Here is a 24458-nt window from a genome sequence, read left to right on the forward strand (position 1 = left end):
GTGGATGTTACTTTGACACGTACCACCTACCTAAACATTGTTGCAGACCGAGTACACTCCTTCATGGCAACAGTATTCCCTAATGGCAGTGACTTCTTTCAGCAGGATAATGCTCCCTGCCTCACTGCAAAAATTGTTCAGGAATGGTTTGAGGAACATGACAAAGAATTCAAGGTATTGACTTGGCCTCCAAATTCCCCAGATGTCCATCTGATCGAGTATCTGTGGGATGTGCTGGACAAACAAGTCTGATCCATGGAGGACCCACCTCACAACTTACAGGACTTGAGGCTTTCAGGATCTGAGGCTAACGTCTTGGTGCCAGATACCACAGCACACCTTCAGGGATCTTGTGGAGTCCATAAGTCGACGGGTCAGAGCTGTTTTAGCAGCACAAGGGGGACCTACACAATATTAGGCAGGTGGTTTTAATTTTAAGGCTGATCAGTGTACATATATATATATATATATATATATATATATATATATATATATATATATATATATACATATATACATATAGATATCCCCTCAGGAACAATTTTACAATATATAATATTCCACCACTTATTATAACATTATTTATACTGTTTATCATACTATTTTAAACCCACTGTTGTCCACTCGCCACACCATTTCATCTTTAAGGCTTTTCCAGTTAATTAACAGCTCGGATGAACTTTATTGGCTCCCACCATGGAGGCCTGAAGGATTCAGTAAACACTTCTGTAGAAATTCAGGAGTATTTCCCAGTGAGGCATTCCGAGCTGATGAAATTTCTCTGTCTGTACATGACAGACGACACAACTGCTTCATTCTGAGAGTTAATTTAATTAAGGTGTGTTGTGATGTGTCGCTTTCGAGCGAATCGGCTCTTTGAGTCGGCTCTTTTAGGTGAACATTATGAGCCGACTCACACATATTAGCCGTTTATACTATTTTATTTTATTTATTACTTTATGTATTTGTAGATGTAGGCAATGCCGTTAAACATGCAGTGTAATGCTTCCATAAAACCCTCAACATCTGAGCTGTTCGTTAATATGAATCATGAGTCGAGTGTTTGACTCTTAGTTTTGTGAATGAGGCATGACGAGGTTCCGTCTGAACATTTTATTAATTAATTTATTTTTGAAAAGAAAAGATAGAGTAAGATTTCATTACACGAAATCTTTCAGCCACAAGAAGAACAATCACTGATCGTTTCGAGAACCAAGAGTCGATTCTTACTGATGAGCCGAGTCAAATGATATGACTCACTGAAAAGAGCCGAACTTCTTATCACTACTATTTAAAGAAAGCTGTTTGCACAAATGACATGAAAATAATTACTGTGAAGAGTCCGTTTAGAAAATCTACTCAAGGGTACAAAGTAAACATGGGTGTGTTTAAAAACTATTAAAATGCAGGACAGCTTTACTTCCTGCAGCTGTGCAGTGTCCGTTCATGTGATACTTCCGGGTTTATACAGCACGTGACTGATCACGTGGCAAAAGAGTGAAGCTCCTGTTTGTATTCGACGAACCAGTCTCGTTTTTTTACTACGATATATGATTTGTACTTCATAATAAAAGCTCTCATCAGACTATATCATCAATCTCAGAACCAGGCTGAATTCCTATTTTTATAATTTATCATTTTTATATATAAATATATATTATATGTATAAATGTATCTTTTGTATGTTTTATATGTATTCATCCTATTCATTCTAGACATATATATATATATATATATATATATATATATATATACTGCTTGCTTGTGTAGTTGTATTTTTATTTTATTTTTATTGAACAGGTACATTTTTCTCACTAGCACTTATATTAAAATGTTCTTTATTTAAGAATATATAAATAGATCTTGATTGCACATTTTTTTAAATTTTATTTACTCCCATTTTTCTTAAATAGATAAATGTTTCTTACTAGCGCTTATTATAATCAACACTGGGGGTAAAATGCAACACTGTTGATGATGGTATTGTGGTTGGTGGCTGTATTTTCATGTCTAATATACATAAAGTACTTCAAGAATATCAGACAAAAATGTAACCAAATATGCCATGAAAGATAACCAAGCGTAACTAATAAAGCATAAGTAATCTAGTCAGATAAATACTTAATAATAATAATAATAATAATAATAATAATATTGGCACCATTAAGGAGACCTTTATTTTAAAATCTACATGCGGCAATGACCAGGATGTGAGGTGATTTCGTAGCTGCTTCACACCTCTCCACGTCTCCAATGAAATGCCGGAAGCGCGAATGAATAAACCGTTTGTGTTCTTTAACTACCCGTTTTCCGCAAACCCCGCCCTCCTGCGCATTGATTGGCTGGCGCAGACGCGGAAGCAGTCCTTTAATCAGTTATAAAGGAGAAGAACAAAATGAGGATAAACATCTAGCTAAAGAAAAATCATATAGATTAAAAAAAACGCGAATGTCAGTTTATATTTATATCCGCGTTAAGGAGTCTCGTTGCTACGGCAACGTTGAGTGTCCAATCAGCGACCAAGCCTGGCGGAGGGGCGTGGCTTTCCGCAATACGGATGCGGAAGGAATAAGGCTGGATAAACTTAAGAGCTGTTTGTGGATGGTTATTACCCAATGCTGGGAAGTTAGAGCGCTGTTAAGCTTACCTGGAGTTTCACATTTGAGAAGTTTTTCAGCTTTAAAAGTGTCGTGAGTGTTTTTTGTTGTTATTGTTGTTATTGTTGTTGTTAGTCATTATTTTAGGTGCAGGAGGTGTAGAATTTAAAGCTACCTGTCCTGCTGTGTTACCTGAAGCTCTCTTATTTAATTGTAACTTGATGGTAACTGACAGCTGGACAGCTGCTCTTTATACAGAGACCTTACAGAGATCTTTTACTATACACTTTATTATAGACTTCTGAAATATTAATTAGGCTTGAATTGATTTTATAGAAGAATGGGAATCTCTTATTCATTTACACATGCACTTATTTTTGTTCTTATATTTCCTTCATCTTTTTATTTTATCCTTGTGCATTCTAATGCATTACTACCATTTAATTTTTACTCCTTGATTGAACAGCACTTTGAGCTCCTACACGTAGGAAAAGATTATTATTATTATTATTATTATTATTATTATTAGATCTCCGCTTATGATCTGCTATTAACCACGCCTGTACACTACAAAACATGACCATAAAAAGCAACAATCATTGGTAGAAAATGTACTAATGATGTAATGAGGCTCATTTTCAGTCATTATTTCAGTCTTACAGGAATAGTGTGGAAGTAAATCAGCAGCACACACTAAGCTCTTTACCTGTGACATGGGCGGTGTCTGACGTTTGCTTTTTTTTTAGTGTTGCGCTGGATTTATGAAGTGAGTAATAGAAATCTGTCTCACCCCAAATCCTTCCTGGAAATATCTGCCTCAAACCAAACCACGTCCAGTTAGTGAGGAACTCTGTGTGCACGTGTGTAGTTATGTGTCAATATTTGTAGAAGTACATTAACAGTACTGGGTTAAAAATCACTTGCAAATAAATGAAGTGATAGACGTACTAATGTTCAACAAGTAACTGTCGTCCACTGAGGGGCGATAAGTAAGGAATAAACCACTCCATGACGTGCTGTTTTAGGAAAATAATCAACGATGTGGTGGTGTGATGAAGCGGAGGTACTCTTACCACTCCAGAGTTGATTATTTTCCCATAACAGCACATCCTGAAATGTTTTATTCCTCTTACACCACAGCAAATCGCCAACAGTAACAATTGTTTATTTATTAAGGAATGTCACTTTGTAATTTTTAATCTGTTTATACAGTTTTTACACTTAATGTTGTGGAACATCTGCAAACCCAGTTAGCTCCCGTTATCACTTAGTCAGTCGTTCTCTCACCAGCCTCTCTGTTTTCTCTCTTTTCAAGTTAATAAGATAAAAAAAAAAAAAACGCAGCTTGTAATATTACCAATAAACCCCAAAGTGAAGATTTCAGAAAACTTAAAGTTACAGCTTTAACTGTTACAAAGTGCTGACACTGGAGACTCCTTCCATAAATATTAAATAAACATGTACTTACAGAAAACTTCACAGCAATTACACACTTTTAGTCCCTGTGAATGAGCTGTTACTATAGAAACGATAACGTATTAGATGGAGCGCATTAAAATAAACTTTGCATAATCAAAAGGTACAAAATTTGATTTTTTTTTTATTTTCACAAGCACCAACACTTAACGATAAAGAAAAATACGTAGAAAATATCACATTGATCAGTCCTGTCATCCAGTAGAGCACCTATAAAGTGTTTTATGCAAAACTCGCGTAAACACAATGTATTTTATGCTCAAAATGTATTTTAGCAAATGGGTTTGAAATGTGATTAATTCTTTCGTGGTCATATGAAAACATACCTTATATTTATGTTTATATATTCATTTAAGTAAGATAAATCTCTTAACATTCCATATTTTGAGTGAAAAATAGTCTATCGTTTATAAACTCTCACCTCTAAACACAAACAGAGCTTCACACTGTAGCTGAACACTGGAATGTTATCGAGTCGGCCATCTTGGACAGCTGGAATCACTTTTTTGGGATCTCTCCGCCCCCTTTAAGCCCCGCCTCCCGAATTATGGCAAAAGTGATGATGATGATAATAATACAGATCTAGATTAAGCTTTAAATTTGTACATTTGGACTCTGTACTTGGATTTAAATGGATCTACGTAGTAAATATAACACAATAGCTGCAAAAGCATTGTAGCTCCAGCGCAAAACTAAAGAAGCAGTTTAACACTGGAATAATCTGAGTTCATTTCAGATTTTTCCTTTTTTTTGCGTGTTTATAAACTGGTTCAGTGGGTCAGCATTCATGTGTACACGTCTACAGAGCGCACAGTGTGTAAAGGAATGTGATTTTGACGTGACAGGAGTCTTTATCAATACAAAAAGGCCACGTTGTTCACCTGGATGAGGCGTGGACAAGTTACACACACACACACACACACACACACACCCGTAACTGCACACCCACAAAGCCTTTATAACTTACGTCAACGGTTATGTCAACAGATTTTTTTTAGGCTGGTGTGTATGTGTGTGTATGTGTGTGTATGTGTGTGTGTGTGTGTGTGTGTGTGTGTGTGTGTTGCAGGCTGCCAGCATGGCACAGAAGGTGCTTGTGACGGGGGGAGCGGGTTATATAGGCAGTCACTGTGTGGTGGAGCTGATCGAGGCGGGATATCAGCCTGTCGTCATCGACAACTTCAGCAACGCTGTTCGAGGTAAAGAAGTGAAACCTGATAGGCTATTTGTGTGTGTGTGTGTGTGTGTGTGTGTGTGTGTGTGTGTAACCTCATCTCTCCTTAGCCTGTTTAACTCAAGCCTTTTGGTGGAACTACATTTCTATTTTATGTTCTACAGCTTGCTTTTTTTTTTAACCCTTTAATCTCATTTGGTTGTTACTTTTCACTCATGAGCTGCACTTCATTCTTTCACTGAGTAATAAATAAACCTCTGTCTGTCCGTCTGTCTTTCTCTCTGGGTGTCTGTGTCTCTCATTCTCGCTACCTCTGTTTTTTCTGTCTCTGTCTATCTCTCTCTCCACCTCTCTTTGTCTGTCTTTCTGTGCCACTGTCTTGCTTCCTGGCTCTCCGTCTTTTTTTTTTGTCTGGTTCTCCGTCTGTGTCTCTCCATGTCTTTTTTTTTTCTGTCTCTTTGTCCATCTCTCTCTCTCTCGCTCTCTCTCTCTTCAACTCTGTCAGTCCATCTGTGTGTGTCTCTCTCTCTGTGTCTGTTAGTCTGTCTCTCTGCCTGTCTCTCACTCCATCTTTTTCTGCCCCTCTCTGACTATCTTTGCATCTCTCGTTTTTCCTCTATATGTCTACCCATCTTTCCTTTTGTCTGTTTCTGTCTGTATCTCTGTCTAATCACTCAATCTCCTTTTTTGTCTGTCTCTTTGTCCCTGTCTCTCTCTCTGCACCTCCTCTCTGTCTTTCTGACTGTCTCTTTGTCCATCTCTCTGTCTAATAAAATGACATTTAAAAAGATTTTAAAAACTACAGTTAGAATAAAAAAATCAGAGTTAAGACACGTCACTACAATGAGAGATGAAGAAAAATGAGTGAATGTGATGCTGAATTAAAAATAATAACAGAAATAACTGAAAGCCAGTTCTCACAGAGCCATACACGATTTTTTACACTTTTTCTTACACCATGTCTTTTTCTCCTGACGTGATTGGTCCCTGTCCTGATGAAGTGTTCTCCATCAGCTTCAGAGGTGGAGGAGTGAAGAGAGAACGCTCCACACTGCAGAGATATGACAGAGGAACACTACACGCTGGTGTAAATGTGATTTAGAAAGCCGAGCTCGCTGTTAAAAAATGATTTTGTGTTCCTGACGCAGGTTTTTGGCCTTCAGAGGCAGGGAGCAGAGATAGGACCAGATATCTTCACCTATCCATATCTTCATCTATCCATCTCTCATTATCTACCTGTTTATCTGTGTCTGTCCATCTGTCTCTGTATCTATATCTTCTATAGATCTCTGTCAGTCTAACAGTCAATCTCTTTACCTACCTGTCTTTCTGTCTGTCTGTATGACTGTCTGTTCATCTGTTTGTCTGTGTACCTATGTTTCTAACTGTTTGTATATCTGTCTAGCTGTCTTTCTATCTGTTTATCTACCTGCATGTCTGTCTGTCCATCCATTTGTTTGCCTTTCCGTCTTTCTGACTGTCTCTCCATCTCTCATTAACTACCTGCCTGTGTCTCTATGTCCATCTGTCTTTGTATCTATATCTTTATAGCTGTCATTCTATCTGTTTATCTAACCGTCTGTCTGTCTCTCTGTCTGTTTATCTGCCTGCCTGTCTGTCCATCTTCCCATCTCTTTCTCTATCTACCTGTTTGTCTGTCTGAGTCTGTCTCGGTCTGTCTGGTTGCCTGTCTGTCCATCTGTCTGTCTGCCTGTCTGTATACAGATCTATCTGTCTCTCTCTCTCTGCCTTCCTGTCTGTGTCCAACTGTGTATCTATCCTGTCTCTCTGTCTGTATTTTGTTGTTTTGTTCTAGTTTTTCTGTTATTTATGTGTCTGTGGTTGATCTTTAGCGTGTTCCACACATGATGTTTAATTAGCGTTGTGTGTTTTTTGCACCAAGGAGAAAAGAATGTCCCTGAGAGCCTGCGCAGAATAGAGAAGTTTCTGAACACCAAGATTGAGTTTCAGGAGCTGGACCTGCTGGACAAACCGGGCCTGGAGAAACTCTTCAACCAGGTACAAACACACACACACACACACACACACACACACAGGTCACGAAGCTGAGGGGAGATGAGTTAACCCCTGACAAATAGACCTCCGTCACATTTATGCAGCAGCTTATAATGTGTGTTATTACACACATCACTTTCTAAGCAGGTAACACCATCAACTGACCATTTTAAATTCACTTTAATCGTGTATCTCATTAATGTCTTTCAGTGCTACATTACACATCTGTGTGTGTGTGTGTGTGTGTGTGTGTGTGCGCACTGCTGCTGTTTAATTGATAGGTTATAAAGCAGCTGTTGGTGTGGAACTGCTTCATCATTATCATCTTTTTCTCAGGTTGTCATTCACTGTGAATGTGAAAGTTTCTGTCGCTCTTCCTTCCTTTCTGCTTAGCTAATCAGATATCACACAGCTACAACCAGAGCTGTTACAGTGAATGTCACCACTCAAATACTGTTTAAATCTGATCAAAATGAATTATTGAAAGATAAAAATAATCCACATTTGAAATGATAAGATCCCAAGTTCTACTTTTAACCTGTCTGTCTGCCCGACTATCTTATGTTTCCCTGTCTGTCTTCCTGTCTGTACATTTTCTTGTCTTTCTGCCTATCTATCTGCATATCTGTCTATTTGTCTGTCTGTCCACCTCTACATGTTCCTGTCTGCCTCTCGGTCTGTCTCCCTCTCTGTCTGTATCTGCATGTTTTCCTGTCTGTCTGCTTGCCTGTCTGTCTATACATTTTCTGGTCTGTCTATCTGCCTATATGTATGTCTGTTTGCCTGTACTCTGCTGTATGCCTGTCTGTTTCTCTGACTGTCTTTCTCTCTTTCTGTCTGTATGTTTTCCTGTCTACCTGTTTGCATGTATGCACATTTTCGTATCCCTGTCTGTCTGTCTGTCTGCACATTTACCCATCTCTGTCTCTCATCTGTCTGTCTGCCTGTACATTTACCCATCTCTGTCTCTCATCTGTCTGTCTGCCTGTACATTTACCCATCTCTGTCTCTCATCTGTCTGTCTGCCTGTACATTTACCCATCTCTGTCTCTCGTCTGTCTGTCTGCCTGCACATTTACCCATCTGTCTCTTGTCTGTCTGTCTGCCTGCACATTTACCCATCTGTCTCTTGTCTGTCTGTCTGCCTGCACATTTACCCATCTGTCTCTTGTCTGTCTGTCTGCCTGCACATTTACCCATCTCTGTCTCTCGTCTGTCTGCCTGAACATTTACCCATCTCTGTCTCTCATCTGTCTGCCTGAACATTTACCCATCTCTGTCTCTCATCTGTCTGCACATTTACCCATCTCTGTCTCTCGTCTGTCTGTCTGCTCATTTACCCATCTCTGTCTCTCGTCTGTCTGTCTGCTCATTTACCCATCTCTGTCTCTCGTCTGTCTGTCTGTCTGCACATTTACCCATCTGTCTCTCATCTGTCTGTCTGTCTGTCTGTCTGCCAGTACGTCTCTTTGCACATTTTCCAACTTCTAGCTGTTTTCCTGTCCTTCTCTGATCCATTTCTCTGTCTTGTGTTGAAAAATCGCCTTACCCACTGTATGTAATTACTTTTTATTTTCTGTCTAAATATAAAATATGAACATTATTGAATTTTTTCTTTTTACATGGCTGAATAGATTGTAAAACTGTCGGGTAAAGCATGCATATGGCATATCTACTGCTGATGTTCACTTCTGAATGCAGTTAAATATTAAATCTTTTAGCTAACTACACATCTGAGTCCTAGTGTAAACATTTTTCTGCATTAATGGGTAATAAGAATAAAAGCTGTACATAATTTTCCTCACATAACCTGGCGAAATTAGATCACCCATAAAAGCAATTACGAACATCATTTATATTGGAAATACTTACACGTGCTAATTACAGTAGAACATGACTTTAGGCAGTATTCATCACTCAGAATGCCAATTTGCAGCTTGCACTATGTCTGGAGTATGTTTTTTTTTTTACTGGTCAGCTTTATAGAGGCTTATTGTGTTTAGTCAGCAAAGTGGGGGAAAAAAACAGGAGAAATGACACAGCAAAATGGCTCAGGAAGACAAATGACAGAACCAAATGTGAGTGGATACAAAACCACAATGGCCAAACAAATACAAAACAACAGCTGATTTATAATCTTACAAAAAAAAAAAAAAAAACAGACACCAAAGCTGCTGAGATATTTTTAGGAAACTGGTGACCTTAAAATATTTTTATACAATAAAAATGCACCCAGCTGTTGAAAATAATTTAATAATTGCACTCAAAATGCTGAGGCTTTCTCAGAAGTCCTCTCGGGTTAGCTTGAAGAAACTTAAAATCTCTTTAAAAAAAAATAAATAAATAAATACATACATACATGCACATACAGTACATGAATGCCAATGACTTCATGCTTCCCATTTCAGTACTCCCATATATGGACTCAAAGACACATCCACATTCCCATTTATGGAGTTCTGTGGTCTACATTCTGCACATATTCTCTTATATGAAGCATTGGTAGTTTATTTTCTTTCTTTTTTTTAATAGCCTTTATCAGAGTGATTTCGACAGAGTTAACTTTTATCGAATACGTTATTAATCCAGGATCCCTCAGGTATAAAACACCAATTCTGCTACTGGAGATCTGCGTTTTATGGGCCGTATAAGAACACACATTAAAATATGATGCATAACTCAACTCTCAGTAAGGCCCTATCAGGATTTCAAACTCAAACTCTGATCTAATGCATCTAATCCAATTACGTATGGAGATCTAGAAGTTATTCACTTGATTATTTCAAACAGGATGCAATCTCACTCCCAAGTGCACATAGACCCAGAACTTTGAGATTGAAGTTGAATCCTGGTTATGATATTAAAGTTGCAAATGTGATCCCCCTCAGATGGTGATTTTACGTGACTGTATTGTCTGTCTGGTCTCCAGCACTCGTTCTACGCTGTGATGCACTTTGCCGGGCTGAAAGCTGTGGGGGAATCGGTGGAACAGCCGCTACGCTACTACAGAGTGAATCTCACGGGTACCATCAACCTGCTGGAGGTGAGCTTCGTTTTGCTGCCTTACAATATCACTGCAATACAACACCAGTATTTCGATAAATTGCGCTACAATAATGCCATGCTGAGAATTTCGCCAGTATCATGTATACGTTTTGGCTACTGCCATCTTATGCGAGAGCTTCAGGAATTCTGGACAGTGCACCCCCATAAGTGACAAGTTGGTAGCAGCCGCCACACACAAAACAAGCACCAGAAACAGTATGAACACAGAGGAATGGTGTCTCCATGTGTGTGTTTTAGGTGATGCAAGCGCATGGGGTGCATAATATGGTGTTCAGTAGTTCGGCGACGGTGTACGGCGATCCTCAGAAACTCCCCATCGACGAGCAGCACCCGGCTGGAGGCTGCACAAACCCTTACGGCAAATCCAAGTTCTTCATCGAGGAGATGATCCAGGACCAGTGCAATGCAGAAAAGGTATATAAGGGAAAAAGTCCTTGTTTGCTGAGTGTGTGTAATTGCTGTGCAAACACAAGGACAGAATGACTCTAAAAAGGAGTGCCAAGTGATCCATTATGTTCTCAAACCAGTCACCTAAGAGCTGCTGCTGTAATCATAAAGACCATCCTTCTGCTCATACACACTTAGTACTGTTTGTCTTTACTCTTCTACGCCTATATACTGTAATAATTTATAATCCGCTGTCACCCAGAGGAGGATGGGTTCCCTTCTGGGTCTGGTTCCGCTCAAGGTTTCTTCCTCACATCATCTCAGGGAGTTTGTCCTCATCACTGTCACCTCTGGCTTGTTCATTAGGGATTTAAATCTACATCTGGATTGTAAAGCTGTAAAGCTGCATTGTGACAATGTTTGCTGTTAAAAGCAGTATATGAATTGAATTGAATCACATCACAATTCATTGCACTTCAATAAACTTCTTTAATTCGGCTCATCAGATAATAGTCCAACCTCGTCACTAATCGAATTCCTTTGTCAGGACTGGAATGCCGTGTTGCTCAGGTACTTCAACCCCATTGGTGCTCACATCTCAGGCCAGATCGGTGAAGATCCACAGGGAATCCCAAACAACCTTCTACCATATGTTGCCCAGGTAAGTTTTCTGACCAATCAGAGCACATTTGGTTCAGATTTGAGTGACCTGCAATTTTGGGTGGATATCAGACAGTAGTAGAAGTGGTGGTGATATTCAGAATTTGTCATTTAATTATTTAAGGCACAATCTACCTTCAGCTGTTCTTACGATATTAATAATGTTTTTAGCCATAGGAAATAAAATATGTTGCTAAAGTTTCTAGTAAAAATTAAATCTTGCCTTATATGACCAGATATGTGCTCCATTAACTGTCACCTCAGTATCTCTGTGCTCAAAGTGTACCTAGCGTGTACCTAGCTGGCTCGTAGCTTTCAAACCAAAATGGGAAAAATGCAGGATCCTGATTGCTTAATCCCATTTCTCACCATAGCGAAATTGGTTAATCCCGTTTCTCACCATTCTCACCAGGGGGTGGGGGGTGTTAAATATGGAAAAATTGTAATGAAGACCAATTTGACCATCATTATAGCTCAATTACTGTTATTACCTAGGGAAATAATCAGCTGCACTGTGCAAATAAGCATTCAGAATGCTTATAAAATATTTCTGGAGGGTTGAAACTCAAATTCCCTGTAGCTACACTATCTGACTTGTTCACATTAAAACCCATTTCATTTTATTCAAGACTACAGATTCAGGATGGTTTCAGTAATGGGTCATTTTTGTCCCAGGTTGCCATTGGGAGACGGAAACATCTCAACGTGTTTGGAAATGACTACAAGACGATTGATGGAACAGGTATAAGAACGCAGGTTCTGATGGTGGGCGTGTAAAGTTGGTCATGTCATGTACTTGCCTGCTTTACAATCAGTCTTTGCTTCTAGGAGTGAGAGACTACATTCATGTGGTGGATTTGGCAAAGGGACACATTGCAGCTCTGAAGAAGTTGAAGGACAACTGTGGCTGCAAGGTGGAATTTCTTTATCCAGATCTCTATCTACAAATCTGTAGCGAATTTGTGATCACAATGGACAAAAATTTCTACGTTTCTCTGTATTGCTGGGGAAAAAAACAAAACGAAACAAAACAGAAAAACTGTTCAATTATAATGGAAGGCTAGGGGCAGATATTTTAACTTAGTAAATGTTTAAAATACACTATACAGCCAAAAGTATGTGTACCCCTGACCATCACACCCACATGTGCTTGTTGAACATCCCATTCCAGATTTATTGCTCCTTTGCTGTTCTAATAATCTCCACTCTTCTGCGAAGGCTTTCCACTAGATTTTGGAGCGTGGCTGTTGGGATTTTTGTTCATTCAGCCACAAGAGCATTAGTGAGATCAGACACTGATGTTGGTGAGGAGGTCTGGGATGCAGTCGGTGTTCCAGTTCATGCCAAAGGTGTTCAGTGGGGTTGAGGTCAGGGCTCTGTGCAGGACACTCGAGTTCTTCCACTCCCACCTTCACACACCATGTCTTCATGGAGCTCGCTTTGTGCACAGGGACATTGTCATGCTGGAACAGGTTTGAGCCTCTTAGTTCCAGTGAAGGGAAATTGTAATGTTACAGCATACAAAGACATTCTATACAATTGTGTCCTTCCAGCTTTGTGGAAACAGTTTGGGGAAGACCCACATATGGGTGTGATGGTCAGGAGTCTACAAATTTTTGGCTATACCAAAAATGTTTTTATGGAGTCAATGCACATCCATAATGACCTATCCTTCTTGGGGACAATAACCATCGGGCTGCTCCTTCATAGTCTTAATTTCTTTTGCTATTTGCTAGCATACTATTGGGTACACAGTAAGGATGCTGCTGGACGCTGTGGTTTACAAAATGTGTTTCAAGTAAATGCTCTTTGATTTCTGCAGCTGCCCTTAGACTTCCATTATAAGTGAGTTTGGAGTGAATGGGTTTTCTGCTCTTTTCTCAGAACACAGAACTGTTTCCTATTTGTGGTATTCCTTTAATCTATTACTTTCTTTTTCTGTACAGGTATATAACCTGGGCACAGGTACTGGCTACTCTGTGTTACAGATGGTAAAGGCTATGGAGAAGGCTTCAGGAAGAGAAGTAAGCATTTAAGAAATAAACAGCTTTTTTTTTTAAAATATCCCAAATATTAGAATGCAGAAAATATATTTTACGCTCATAGAAAATGTAGAAAACTTAAGGGTTCTCATTTGTCCATCTAAGGCAACCATTAAAGATTTTCTATAGATCCCTACAACAATGTTTTCCTACCATAAAGTTCTAAGTAGAACTCTTGAAGAACCCTTTTTACAGAGTGTGTATTGGAGAGTATGTATTAACCTAGTAAGTGTGTGAAACTCCAAATTATTGGTTATTATTTTATTCTTAATACTAAGGATGTGCCAGATGTTTCAGTTTTATTGACGCTCTTTTGGTACTTGGTACATTCTTAGAGAAAAGGTATTTCAGGAGTTCTTACTTATACAGAAACACTCTACCGTATGGTTCTTTAATAGATAGTATCATCCAAAGAGCTTTTTAAGGGTTTTAAATGTTTTAAGAACGTAGTAAGACTAATGGATGGTTTGCATATGGCTTAGAGTCAGTGATTCTTTTGGTGGTGTGTTTTACCTAAGACATGTCAGGCATTTAAAATGGATCTAAACTGTCTTTGTACTTGGTATATTCTTAGGGAAAATGGTGCTTAAATGGTTCTTTATTGGTTCATTGGATAATTCAGGGTTTGTAGCTTCTTTAAAATGTCCTATTTGGCCCCTCATAGGCACATGAACCTTTAAAGAACCTTTAAGTGTTAAACATTTTAGAAATTGCAGTGTAACGAGACTTAAAAGTGAGAAATGGCTAGGAGTTTATGCTTTGTAAATTAAGCAAAAAAAATGATTTGGTAATAAAGTTAGCTGTAACATTAGCTACATTAACACAACATACACAACATACTTTAACATACATGTAAACAAACCCACAGGTCATATTTGACAGGTTTTAGCTCATTAGGCTGATTTATATAGAATGCCACCTCGCTGACTGCTAATTAGCTAGCTAGCGTGAAGTACCCATGTTCCTTTTTTAGAGTCTCTTTTTGACTCTGTAACCATGTACACAGTTTTTCTCTATTCTTTACAACTATTACTTATTAGAATAACATTCAGCGTCATGTGTTCACCATATTTTCCGGATCATCGCCCATAAACATCATAGTCTTTTGGTACTTAGAAATGAGAGAAATCCCGATTTATGAAATTCTGAGTCCATGAGTTTTGATGCTCACGTTTCTCAAATATGGCAGAACTCATAGACCTTCAGTTGAAATCTAACGCTAATTGTTAATACTGGGTAATTTTAGTCATACAGACTTTTCTTAGTAACACGTCTGAGTAAAATGTTACCATTCCACATGGCCTTATCTCATTTTCACTGTCACTGTGTCACTGGGCTGTCTGTATAAAGGACTTAGTAACTATATGCATGCTAAATCTATTATTAGCCTCAACTTATGCTAGCATACGGTCCACATTTCCTAGTTATCTAAAACCAATCGAACAGTGAATGCATTGTTTAATATAAAATGAATATTAGAAAACACTCTGCTTATGAGTGTGTTTTTTCTGAAGATTGCGTATGAGATTGCCCCCCGGAGGAGCGGAGACATCGCCTCGTGCTACGCAGACCCTCGTCTGGCAGAGGAGGAGCTCGGCTGGAAGGCCGATTTTGGCCTAGAGAGGATGTGTACGTATGAATGCTGCTGTTACTTTCAGTTTACACTATTAAAAAAAAAAAAAACTTGAGTGTCAAACTCTTATAAAAGGATCAGTTTTTGTTACCGTTACAAATTCTCATGAAATAATGTGAAACTTGTTTCCATTTTATATTTTATTTTAAGTTCATCCTGAGTGCCAACAACTCTGGAGCTGACTGTATAAATACATTTAAATACATTTTTGTAAATGTTCGAACTATTTTAACTTTATATCAGGAATAAAAAGGAATTTTTCCACCACTTTTTTCACTTTTTTTCTATATTTAAATATTTAAAATATATAAAGATCATGTTGAGAGAGTGATTGTGAAACATCAGATGACAATTACAAGCAAAAATAGACAAATACAAAAATTTTAAAATATATGAGGAACGCTTACTTCTTACAGCTCAGATAGACTACAGAACTGATTTTGGTTTTGTTAAATGAACATTTCTGAAATTATCCCTTATAGGCTCATCTTATTTGTTTTAAACTTATCTTTAAAATGTTTTAAAACATGATGTCACATCAGGAAAGACTGTAATATTCCTCTAACTCACAATATTCTTCACTTTTTTTTTTTTAGATAAAATATAAATAAAATTGAATTTATGTTGGGAGATTAATGTGGAAAATTGGATTACATAAAAACAAACAAAAGTTTTAAAAAAATTGAAATTAAAAAAAAAAATTTAAAGTCTCTTTCCTATGTGTTGGAACACAAATCTGATTACATCATTTCCCGTCCACTTATTTTTCTCAGGTGAAGACTTGTGGCGCTGGCAATCCCAGAATCCCACGGGCTTCACCAACGGCACAGTGTAACGAAACGGAAACGTGCAGACATGACGACCAGCTGAAATGAATCCCATCTGAAGCAAAGCCATGAACTTCCTTCTCCTTTTTTTTTGTATACAACTTGATTCAACTTGAAGAAACCTCATGACACAACGAATGCATTTTTCAATGATTCAGTGCTGTTTCTATGTGTTTAAATTATTAGCAAGCCATCATCTCGTTAATGAGTCGGTTTATATTCTTATCATTCCTCAAAGTTATTTCTAATCTAAATATTATATTGGGCCAAATTTTACTTTCTGTTTATACCTGGTCATATTGGAGTATAGAGATTAAATGAATACTTTTTGAAAAGAGCTATTTGTTGTTGCTGGTTTTCTTTTTCAAGAACATCATGCTTTTGAAGCTCAGACCACACCTTCAACTGATCGTCAAATAGAGAGCGATTAAGGGAGAGAGCTCTGAGAATGTGACGTCTAGACAGCTTCAGTATTATGCTAAACAGCCAAACCCTCTGGTGAAAACATTTGGGTAAGAGTCGTTAAATTGCAGGGAAGAGGGTGTGAAAGGAAGAGATGGGAGCATCTAGGCTGGAGGTGGAACCGTAGGATTTGACTACTACCTACATACATAATGCTAAACTGGAGGCTATACTCTTCCTGTACTTGTTATTTACATTAGCTTCATGACTAAAAGCAAAACTAAAAAATGTCATATCTTGGCTTATGAATGCGTAGGGAAAAAAATGTGTGACTTTGTTCTAGTCTATGTGTACAATGACAGCCATAGACTAGTGCACTGGTTCCCTAAATGGGGTCCAGGGATCTCCAGGGGTCTGTGATTTATTTTATTTTTTTCTTTTCTAATTATTGTTGATGGAAATCACAAGCCAGTGTTCAAAGTTATTATATTTATTATTGAGTCCTTACAGTTACTAGCCAGTTTGACGGGTTTTTGCACGGGTTTAATCCAAACCACAATAACTCAAACGATTCAGCCTATAAATAATGTCAAGTTGGACCGTTCAGGAATAAAAAGCTCTATGGCTTTAATAAATAGTCAAAATATCACTGCACACATGTAATTAAAGAGGATAATATTTGAAAAATATCTTCACTGAGGAAGTCGGTGTAATTTATTTGACAGTTAATGGAGTCGCTGCTGCAAAAGAGTTCGAGAACCCCTGGCCTAGTGAGTATGTATCTCATTGATTTATTTATAAATAAAACATTATTTTGTTGTAAATTTTTAATTTTCTATAAAAAAATAAGTAATGAAGTCTTTCTTTCTTTCATGTTTTTCATTCTATAAGAGTGTAACACATTACTGCTATTTTCTTTTTAATTTAATGCAAAGATACGGCTAGCTCCAAAATTATTGGCACCCTCAACACCTTTAATAAATTAGAAATTTATTTAACTGAAATAAATGTATTCTATAAACAATCTATAAAAGTACATTTTACAAATAAACATATTCTTAAAAAAAAAAAACTTAATATATTCTTACATTATTTTTGTTCTCATAATTTAAATATTACTGTTGATTTTTTTTTTTTAACAAACCCACATGTCACAAGTATTGGCACCCCTAGAAATTATGATGAACCACATGCAACTGAAGTACATATTATATATTTTAACATTTTAACTTGAGTGCCAACAATCTGTGTATATGTCAAGTCAGGTGTTTTTTTTACTGCCATTCCTGTATAGCTTGTATACATTGGAATGCAATATTGTTTCCCACAGAATCATGATGCAACACATATGGCACAGTACACAGAACACAGGACTACATGAAGTGCAAATACACAACAGTGCAAGCAATACAATAAATACACAGGACAACAAACACACAACAACAGTGCATGTCAACGAGACAGGACAACAGAAGTGTTGAGTGGAAAAACTAGTGCAATCGTTGTTCTGTAAACTATTGACTGTCGTAGTAGCATGCATGATTTTTTTTTCCACACACACACACACACACACACACCAGCATTTCTAATATTCTAATATCCACTGATTTTATATATAATTACACATTTTTGTCCCCCTGAAATGTTGGAACTTTCCTCTAATTGTCCACTGGAATAAAATGTCACAATTTGCCGCGACGCAACTTTGAATCTTTGCTTCTGCATAAATAATGGCACCTTTTAGCAAAATGCAGATTGAACTACCACAGTCGGGTTGCATGTCTGTAACTTTAAGCGAGTCTTACTGCCCCAAGCGGGCTCTCTGAACGCCCACGTCAGCACACTCGGGTTTTTTTGTTTTTTTTTTTATCCCTCCCTCCTCCCGCACAACCGGGTTTCGGTCTTTCGGGCTGAGCAGGAAGCGAGCGGTGGGGGGAGAGAAAAAAAATAAATACTACTACTCCTACTACTACTCCTGCTACTACCAGCACCACCAGCGAAGAAAATGGAGATGGTGTGTGAGAACGGCACGCGCCGACCGTACAGGACACCGAGCGAGGCGGATCGGCAGTGAGTAGCGGAGTTGGTTTATTTGTATCGGGGATGTAAGGCGGAAGCGGGTGGGCGACGGGACGGGCTCTGAGGTCGCCGCGCTATTGCGCATTCCGTGTGCAAACATGGTGCGCCCACGACTCCATGCACAAGCACCAGGGGTGATTTTTTTTTTGTTGAAAAATAATCGGGCGGTTTAGGTTATAATCCGTGATTTAGACATCTGAGCATGCACGTGTTAATAATATACCATGGTTGAACTGGACAAGCATGGTGCATTTTTTTTTTCCTCCTAAAGGGCGAGGTCGGATGGGCTGAATCGCACGGGTTTTACTTGCCCGCTTTGTACAAGCACTGATCAGCGTTTCTACACCTCGATGCTCGCTCGTAGTCGTGCATTATTTGCTTGTTTTGCGGGTGTAGTCAGATCCTATGGATGCACGGGCAAGCCTACTTCACAACACCGACCGACTTCATATCCTCCTCGACATTATTGTAAAAAAAAATCCTCACTCCTTTTTTTTTTTTTTTAAATATCATCTTTCCTGCAAGATTAAATAAACAAACTAATCAAATCCTATTTTCTTGATAAAGTTTAACGCTGACTTTCTCGCCTTTCTCTGCTTTTTGAGACGCGACCCGACTCGGGTGTAGCCCCCGCCCCCTTCTCGGTGCCAGCATTTGACTGACAGGCGCTTCAGCCAATCAGCGTGCGCGCTGCGTCCTCGGCTCCTCCTTTCTTTCTCCGCTGAACAAAGGATGGCCTGGGAGTGTTATTTGGAGAGGATAACCCAGAAATGAAGTGCTCTCTTCCATGGACGGATCAGGAACATATTTACGCAGATTTTTAAACTTGCTTCTGTTTTAACTGAGAGGATAAAACATGTCCATGCATGTAGTTTTGAACTGAAGCTTAACAACTGATTTGCCTCATGCCAACTGCATCCTGGAAAATCCCACATCATTCTGGGATCTCAAATAGATTTTGTGGCACGTGAGATGATATGGCATGGATAATGCTAATGTGGGCCATTAGCTTTCATCCAGAAACCTATTTCCTTCAACCCAAGTGCAAAAAAAGGAGATATCAAGCACTTAATGTGATTGCACATAAGGGATGAATTCACAAAATGCTCATTTGTGATTTTTGTTGTTGTTTGTTTGTTTGTTTAATTGCATGCAGTCATGCACATGACCCATCCACCCTTCCTTCCTGTATAGGGAGCATTTTTGTTGATATGCAAGTCTAAAACTGCAAAACATGGCAATTTTACTACACTAACCAACGAGAAAAAACATTTTGATGACCAGGGAGCACAGACATCATACGTCGACTTTTCTAGATCTGTGTGTCTGGAAATGGGGTCACTGGACCCCTAGGGGACTGGGACGTGTAGCGAGGGGGGTCTGCTGCGAATTTATTACTATTATTTTTTTTTTTATAACGAGACGTTGATGGACATGACAGTGAATAGTTGCTGGAGTCATCATTATGTTATAATCCTAATTGACTGGTCACCTGAATTAAATCACTACATTTCCTAAATATAAATACCAAAGCTAAATATCTCAAAAAACAAGTATAAATATTTTTAACTGATCAACTGTGTTTCATTAAAATGGGGAGAAATGCTTTTAATACAAAGCATTTCAAAAGGTACCTTTTAACACTATGTTAAAAGGTTTGGGTACTGTATATAACAAAAAGCTCAATGCAACAAATAAATAAAAATAATGGAACATATTTACCAATTATAGTTAATATTTTCAAAATTGCATTACATTCAAAAATCAAAAAGAAATCTGTGCTGTTTGAAATGAGTCTGTTTGAGAATCTTTGTCCTGTACAGAGAAAATTTCTATACATCCTAGCTTCCTTATTCCACCACACCCTAACCTCCCACTTCCAACACTTCTGACACCACCTAGGTTCTTTATTTCTATACCTTCTAGCTTCCCACTTCCAACAATTCCAAAACATCCTAGCTGCCCTATTCCGATACCTCCTAGCTTCACTATTCCGAAAATTCCAACACCTGCAGACTTCCCACTTCCAATAGTTCTGACGCCTCCTCACTTCTTACACAGATTCGAGGAATGAAACAGCGTGCCCCAAAGTGTTTTATTCCTCACTTGAATCCCCTGATATTCATCTTTTTCCTTCATAAAAAGCTCAATGCTTCAAATAAATAAATATGATGGACCATATGTTCCAATTGTATTTAATATATAAATATTTGTATTACATTCAGAAATCAGAAAGAAATCTGTGCTGTTTGAAATGAAGGCATGTGTTTGAGAAGCTTTGTCCTAGATAGAGAAAATAATAAAAGTGACATTAAGAAATATCATTGGTTCTTTTGTAAAAAGAAAAAACAATCTGCTTCCATGTCATTTTCCACATACAGTGTTTAAAGATTGAAACGGAGAAAATTATGGTTCTAGATGGATCTGAATGTACTCCACACCATCAGAGAACCATTTGCATCAGTGTGTCATTTTTGGATCTTATTTCAGGCCGGTGCACAGATGGACGAGCGCCAACATGTCTGCCAACCACCACAGTTGCCTCCTGAAGCAGTTGGACCAACAGCGACGCCAGGAGCTGTTCTGCGACTGCAACGTGCTGGTAGGTGGACGCCTTTTCCGGGCGCACCGCAACATCCTGTTCGGGAGCAGCGGCTACTTCCGCATGCTGCTGTCTCAGGGTGCGAGGGACAGCCTGGAACCTGCAAGGGCCTCGTTTGACGCCTTCACCCCCGACACCTTCGCCACCATCCTAGACTTCGTGTACTCGGGTCACCTGGCTCTGGGCAGCAGCAATGTGATCGAGGTGATGTCTGCCGCCAGCTACCTGCAGATGGACAACGTCATCGCCTACTGCAAGGCCTTCATCGAGTCCTCGCTGGAGATCAGCGCCAAGGAGGCAAACGAGGACACCCTGCCTCCTCAGAGCGTCCTGTGGGAGCACCAGGATGACGGTAAGGACGAGGACGAGTACGAGGCAGAGATGTCGAACGAACAGAGCCCGCAGTGCCAGCCGGTTCTGGAGGCGGGCTTGAAGGAGGAGCAGGTGGCACAGTTCGAGGCAGTTTCTGAGCCCAGGAGGAGAGGAACCAGGAAAAGATCGGCCACTCATCGGTACACCCCAGATGAGAGTTCACCGATTGACCTCCAGAGGGCAACGACAGGCACACAGAAAGCAGACGAGCTCTATGCCACCCTGCCTACCATCGTAGGAGTTGTGGGGGTTTTCAATAAAGGTGAGCGCCAATAATGATACAATATATTTGGGTCTCATTTTATCATAATCTCATCATCATTAATGCATCAATTAATCAGTGAATATGTTCCATTTGGAAGGAGGCTGACTAGACAGACAGTATTTTTGGGCAGTGTTTGCAATTCAGAGATAAAGTTTGTCTCAATGCAGAAGACATTTTGACCAAAATCTCAAAGCATCTTTATAAATGAAACTTAACATTGTCTTGTAGCTTACATTTTCTCATACTGTCTCTGAAATACATATTCATGTTTGTAAATTGTCACAAGTTATTCTGATAGCGACCTTTAGCTAGCAAATGTGACGACGCTGTAGCTATGATAGTCTTAATTCAACACAACAGAGTAAAATACAGAGGGCTAAATTTTCACTTCTGCATCCATAAATCTGTAACACTGTATACAGATGTTTGCACAGGCGTCTGCCAGCACACTTGCACATAAACAAAGACAAACAAATGCAGACAAAATGACAACTGAAGAAGAAAGTCTGGTGTAACTAATGTTCTGCTGGAATTAGGTTCACATTTCCATCCATTTGTGTCTTTTCTTGAATGAACTGGATCTTTACTCAAGATTCGTTCTCCAAAAATTTATTGTCACTGTTTTTGTAATGTGTGGAAGACGCTTGTATATAATGTCCCAAAATTTTGGTTTAGCCTAACCCAGAGTTATCCCTGATTTCTCATGATCCCTTCTTCCTGAATGTCTTGTAAATCTCGCTCTGTCTCGCTCTCAGACTCCACCCCCACAGTGCGCTTTAAGTGCCCATTCTGCACACACACCGTGAAGAGGAAAGCGGATCTGAAGAGACACCTGAGGTGCCACACAGGTGAGAGGCCGTACCCTTGCCAGGCCTGCAGTAAACGCTTCACTCGTCTCGAGCACCTACGCAGCCACTTTGAGACGGTGAGGAACTTTTATACGCGTCATAACTTCCTATTTCATATTCCCTTCTAGATTTCTATTTATGTTGCCTTAGTATGCTAACTTCTATGCTTATTAACCACTGCCTCCCTATTCCTCATAGCCTCCTTCGCGTCATTATTCCTACACCTCCTAGCTTCCTTATTTCCATACCTCCCAGCTTCCCACTTCCTACCCATCCTAGCTTCCTCATTCTACCACCTCGTAGCTTCCCACTTCTGAAACATCTTTGCTATCATATTCGGACACCTCCTAGAGTCACACTTCCGACCTACCTTGGTTCCATATTCCACCACTTCCTAGCTTCCCACTTCCTGCTCTCTCTAGCTTCCACATTCCTACATATCCTACCTTCCTTATTTCTATACTTTCTAGCTTCACATTTCCTACACCTACTAGTTCCCATACTCAGACACCTACTAGTTTCCATATTCTGACACCTCCTAGCTTCACACTTCTTATAAACAATAGAGGAATAAAACAGCACACCCCAAAGTGTTTTATTCCTCACTTGAATCCACTGATTTTCCTTTCAGATCCACCAGGCGCGTAAGCTGGTGTGCCGGAAGTGTAAGCGGCATGTGACGGAGCAGAACAGCCGTGTGGTGTGTGAGGGCTCACGCCGATATCGGCTCTGTGAAGCGTGCCTGCAGGAGAGCGGCTTGGTGGCACGTGATGGCACCGACGCTAACACAGAGGAGCCAGGTCTTCTGCTGGGGGTGGAGGAGGAACTGGAGGGAAACCGCAATGCCTCATGGGGGATGGAGGATGAGGATGACCTTGCTGAGGATTCAGGAACTGACCTCATCATTCAGGAAGTGGAGGACAGTGATGAGGAGCCCAGCGCGAAGTGATGCTAGTGCGTGTGTGTGTGTGTGTGTGTGTGTGTGAGTGTGAGCAATTTGCGCCAAATTCAGCTTCACGTCTTTCAAAAACAGGCATCTTTGAATCAAAGAAAATGTTCTATATATGTATAATTGTATTATAAAAAGAAAAGTATGTAAATAGTTTATTTCAATATCACACTTGGTTAAATTATTTCCTCTTGCTTCTTATATCAGGAAACAAATGATCTTGCAATGTAATATTCAGGCAAAATAAGCCAAAATTTCCTGCATTTTCTTATGACTTATGAGTTCTTTTATCCACATTTATGTTCACTTTGCCAAATATTTTAAAGATTCTTAATGATATCGTAAAAGTTCTTTAGTGTTAAATTTTACGTTGTCCAAGCGACTTTCTTTACATCACCGTTTGAACAATCAAGCGTCATTTTATGTTAATGTTTATCTTAATGTTTCATGTACAGTTTTATGGAAATTAATACACTTTGCACTCCTCTATCAATCCTTATTATTATTATTATTATTATTATTATTATTTTGTTGCTCAGTAAGACAATGATCCTATCTTATTTTTACTTTTTTATGAATAAAAATATGCATTTATTATTACATTTGCTATAAAGCTGAATTAAATTCGTTACTAAAGTATGGCAGAAGTCATGCTTTCTTTTTTTTCCTTAAATACGTATAATACTAATTTCCAGCCCACCTGTTAACTATTTAGCTATGATATCCGGTCATTAGTATCTCCTCCATGCTCTTGAAACTGTGCTGGGAGACACACTAAACGTCCTTACGACGGTACGTATGGATGTGCCATCCTGGAGGAGCTGGATTACCTGTGCAACCTGATTGGGTTGCATGTACTGCCTCATGCTACAACTAATGACAAGGACCCTGACAAAACTAGAGACAAAACTAGAGACAAATAAGTCAGGAAGGATAAGGAGAGAGTAAATGTCTGTGACCTGCAAAACCATTCTCTTTTTGGGTGGTTGTCTTGCTGTTGCCTCTCCAGTGCACCTGTTGTCACTTTCATTTGCACCAAAGCAGGTGAAACTGATTCACAATC

The 24458-nt window shown here is 39.1% G+C and overlaps 2 protein-coding genes across 2 annotated transcripts; both read left to right on the forward strand.

The window, feature by feature from the left end:
• The first annotated feature begins 2543 nt into the window (after positions 1–2543).
• gale (UDP-galactose-4-epimerase) lies at positions 2544–16215 on the forward strand. The gene is made up of 11 exons (XM_026944051.3): positions 2544–2690; positions 5143–5272; positions 7151–7266; positions 10193–10306; positions 10567–10743; positions 11264–11377; positions 12052–12118; positions 12205–12290; positions 13323–13400; positions 14933–15047; positions 15825–16215. Exons 2-11 carry the CDS (start codon positions 5152–5154, stop codon positions 15884–15886), a joined length of 1050 nt encoding a protein of 349 aa, XP_026799852.3. The 5' UTR covers positions 2544–2690; positions 5143–5151; the 3' UTR covers positions 15887–16215.
• A 1927-nt stretch (positions 16216–18142) lies between these two features.
• zbtb8a (zinc finger and BTB domain containing 8A) lies at positions 18143–24440 on the forward strand. Its single transcript, XM_026944079.3, has 4 exons — positions 18143–18350; positions 20850–21595; positions 22354–22523; positions 23078–24440. Exons 1-4 carry the CDS (start codon positions 18286–18288, stop codon positions 23393–23395), a joined length of 1299 nt encoding a protein of 432 aa, XP_026799880.1. The 5' UTR covers positions 18143–18285; the 3' UTR covers positions 23396–24440.
• The last annotated feature ends 18 nt before the right edge of the window (positions 24441–24458 follow it).

This window comes from Pangasianodon hypophthalmus, chromosome 10, assembly GCF_027358585.1.
Source record: "Pangasianodon hypophthalmus isolate fPanHyp1 chromosome 10, fPanHyp1.pri, whole genome shotgun sequence".
Classification (NCBI taxonomy): Eukaryota; Metazoa; Chordata; class Actinopteri; order Siluriformes; family Pangasiidae; genus Pangasianodon; species Pangasianodon hypophthalmus.

Bases quoted from the DNA above. Each gene is read 5' to 3' on its own strand.
- gale (XM_026944051.3), top strand. From the start codon at position 5,152: ATGGCACAGAAGGTGCTTGTGACGGGGGGAGCGGGTTATATAGGCAGT. The intron at 5,273-7,150 runs GTAAAGAAGTGA...TTTTGCACCAAG, and splicing joins CTTCAGCAACGCTGTTCGAG to GAGAAAAGAATGTCCCTGAG. The intron at 12,291-13,322 runs GTGGAATTTCTT...TTTTCTGTACAG, and splicing joins AGGACAACTGTGGCTGCAAG to GTATATAACCTGGGCACAGG.
- zbtb8a (XM_026944079.3), top strand. From the start codon at position 18,286: ATGGAGATGGTGTGTGAGAACGGCACGCGCCGACCGTACAGGACACCG. The intron at 21,596-22,353 runs GTGAGCGCCAAT...TCTCGCTCTCAG, and splicing joins TGTGGGGGTTTTCAATAAAG to ACTCCACCCCCACAGTGCGC. The intron at 22,524-23,077 runs GTGAGGAACTTT...TTTTCCTTTCAG, and splicing joins TACGCAGCCACTTTGAGACG to ATCCACCAGGCGCGTAAGCT.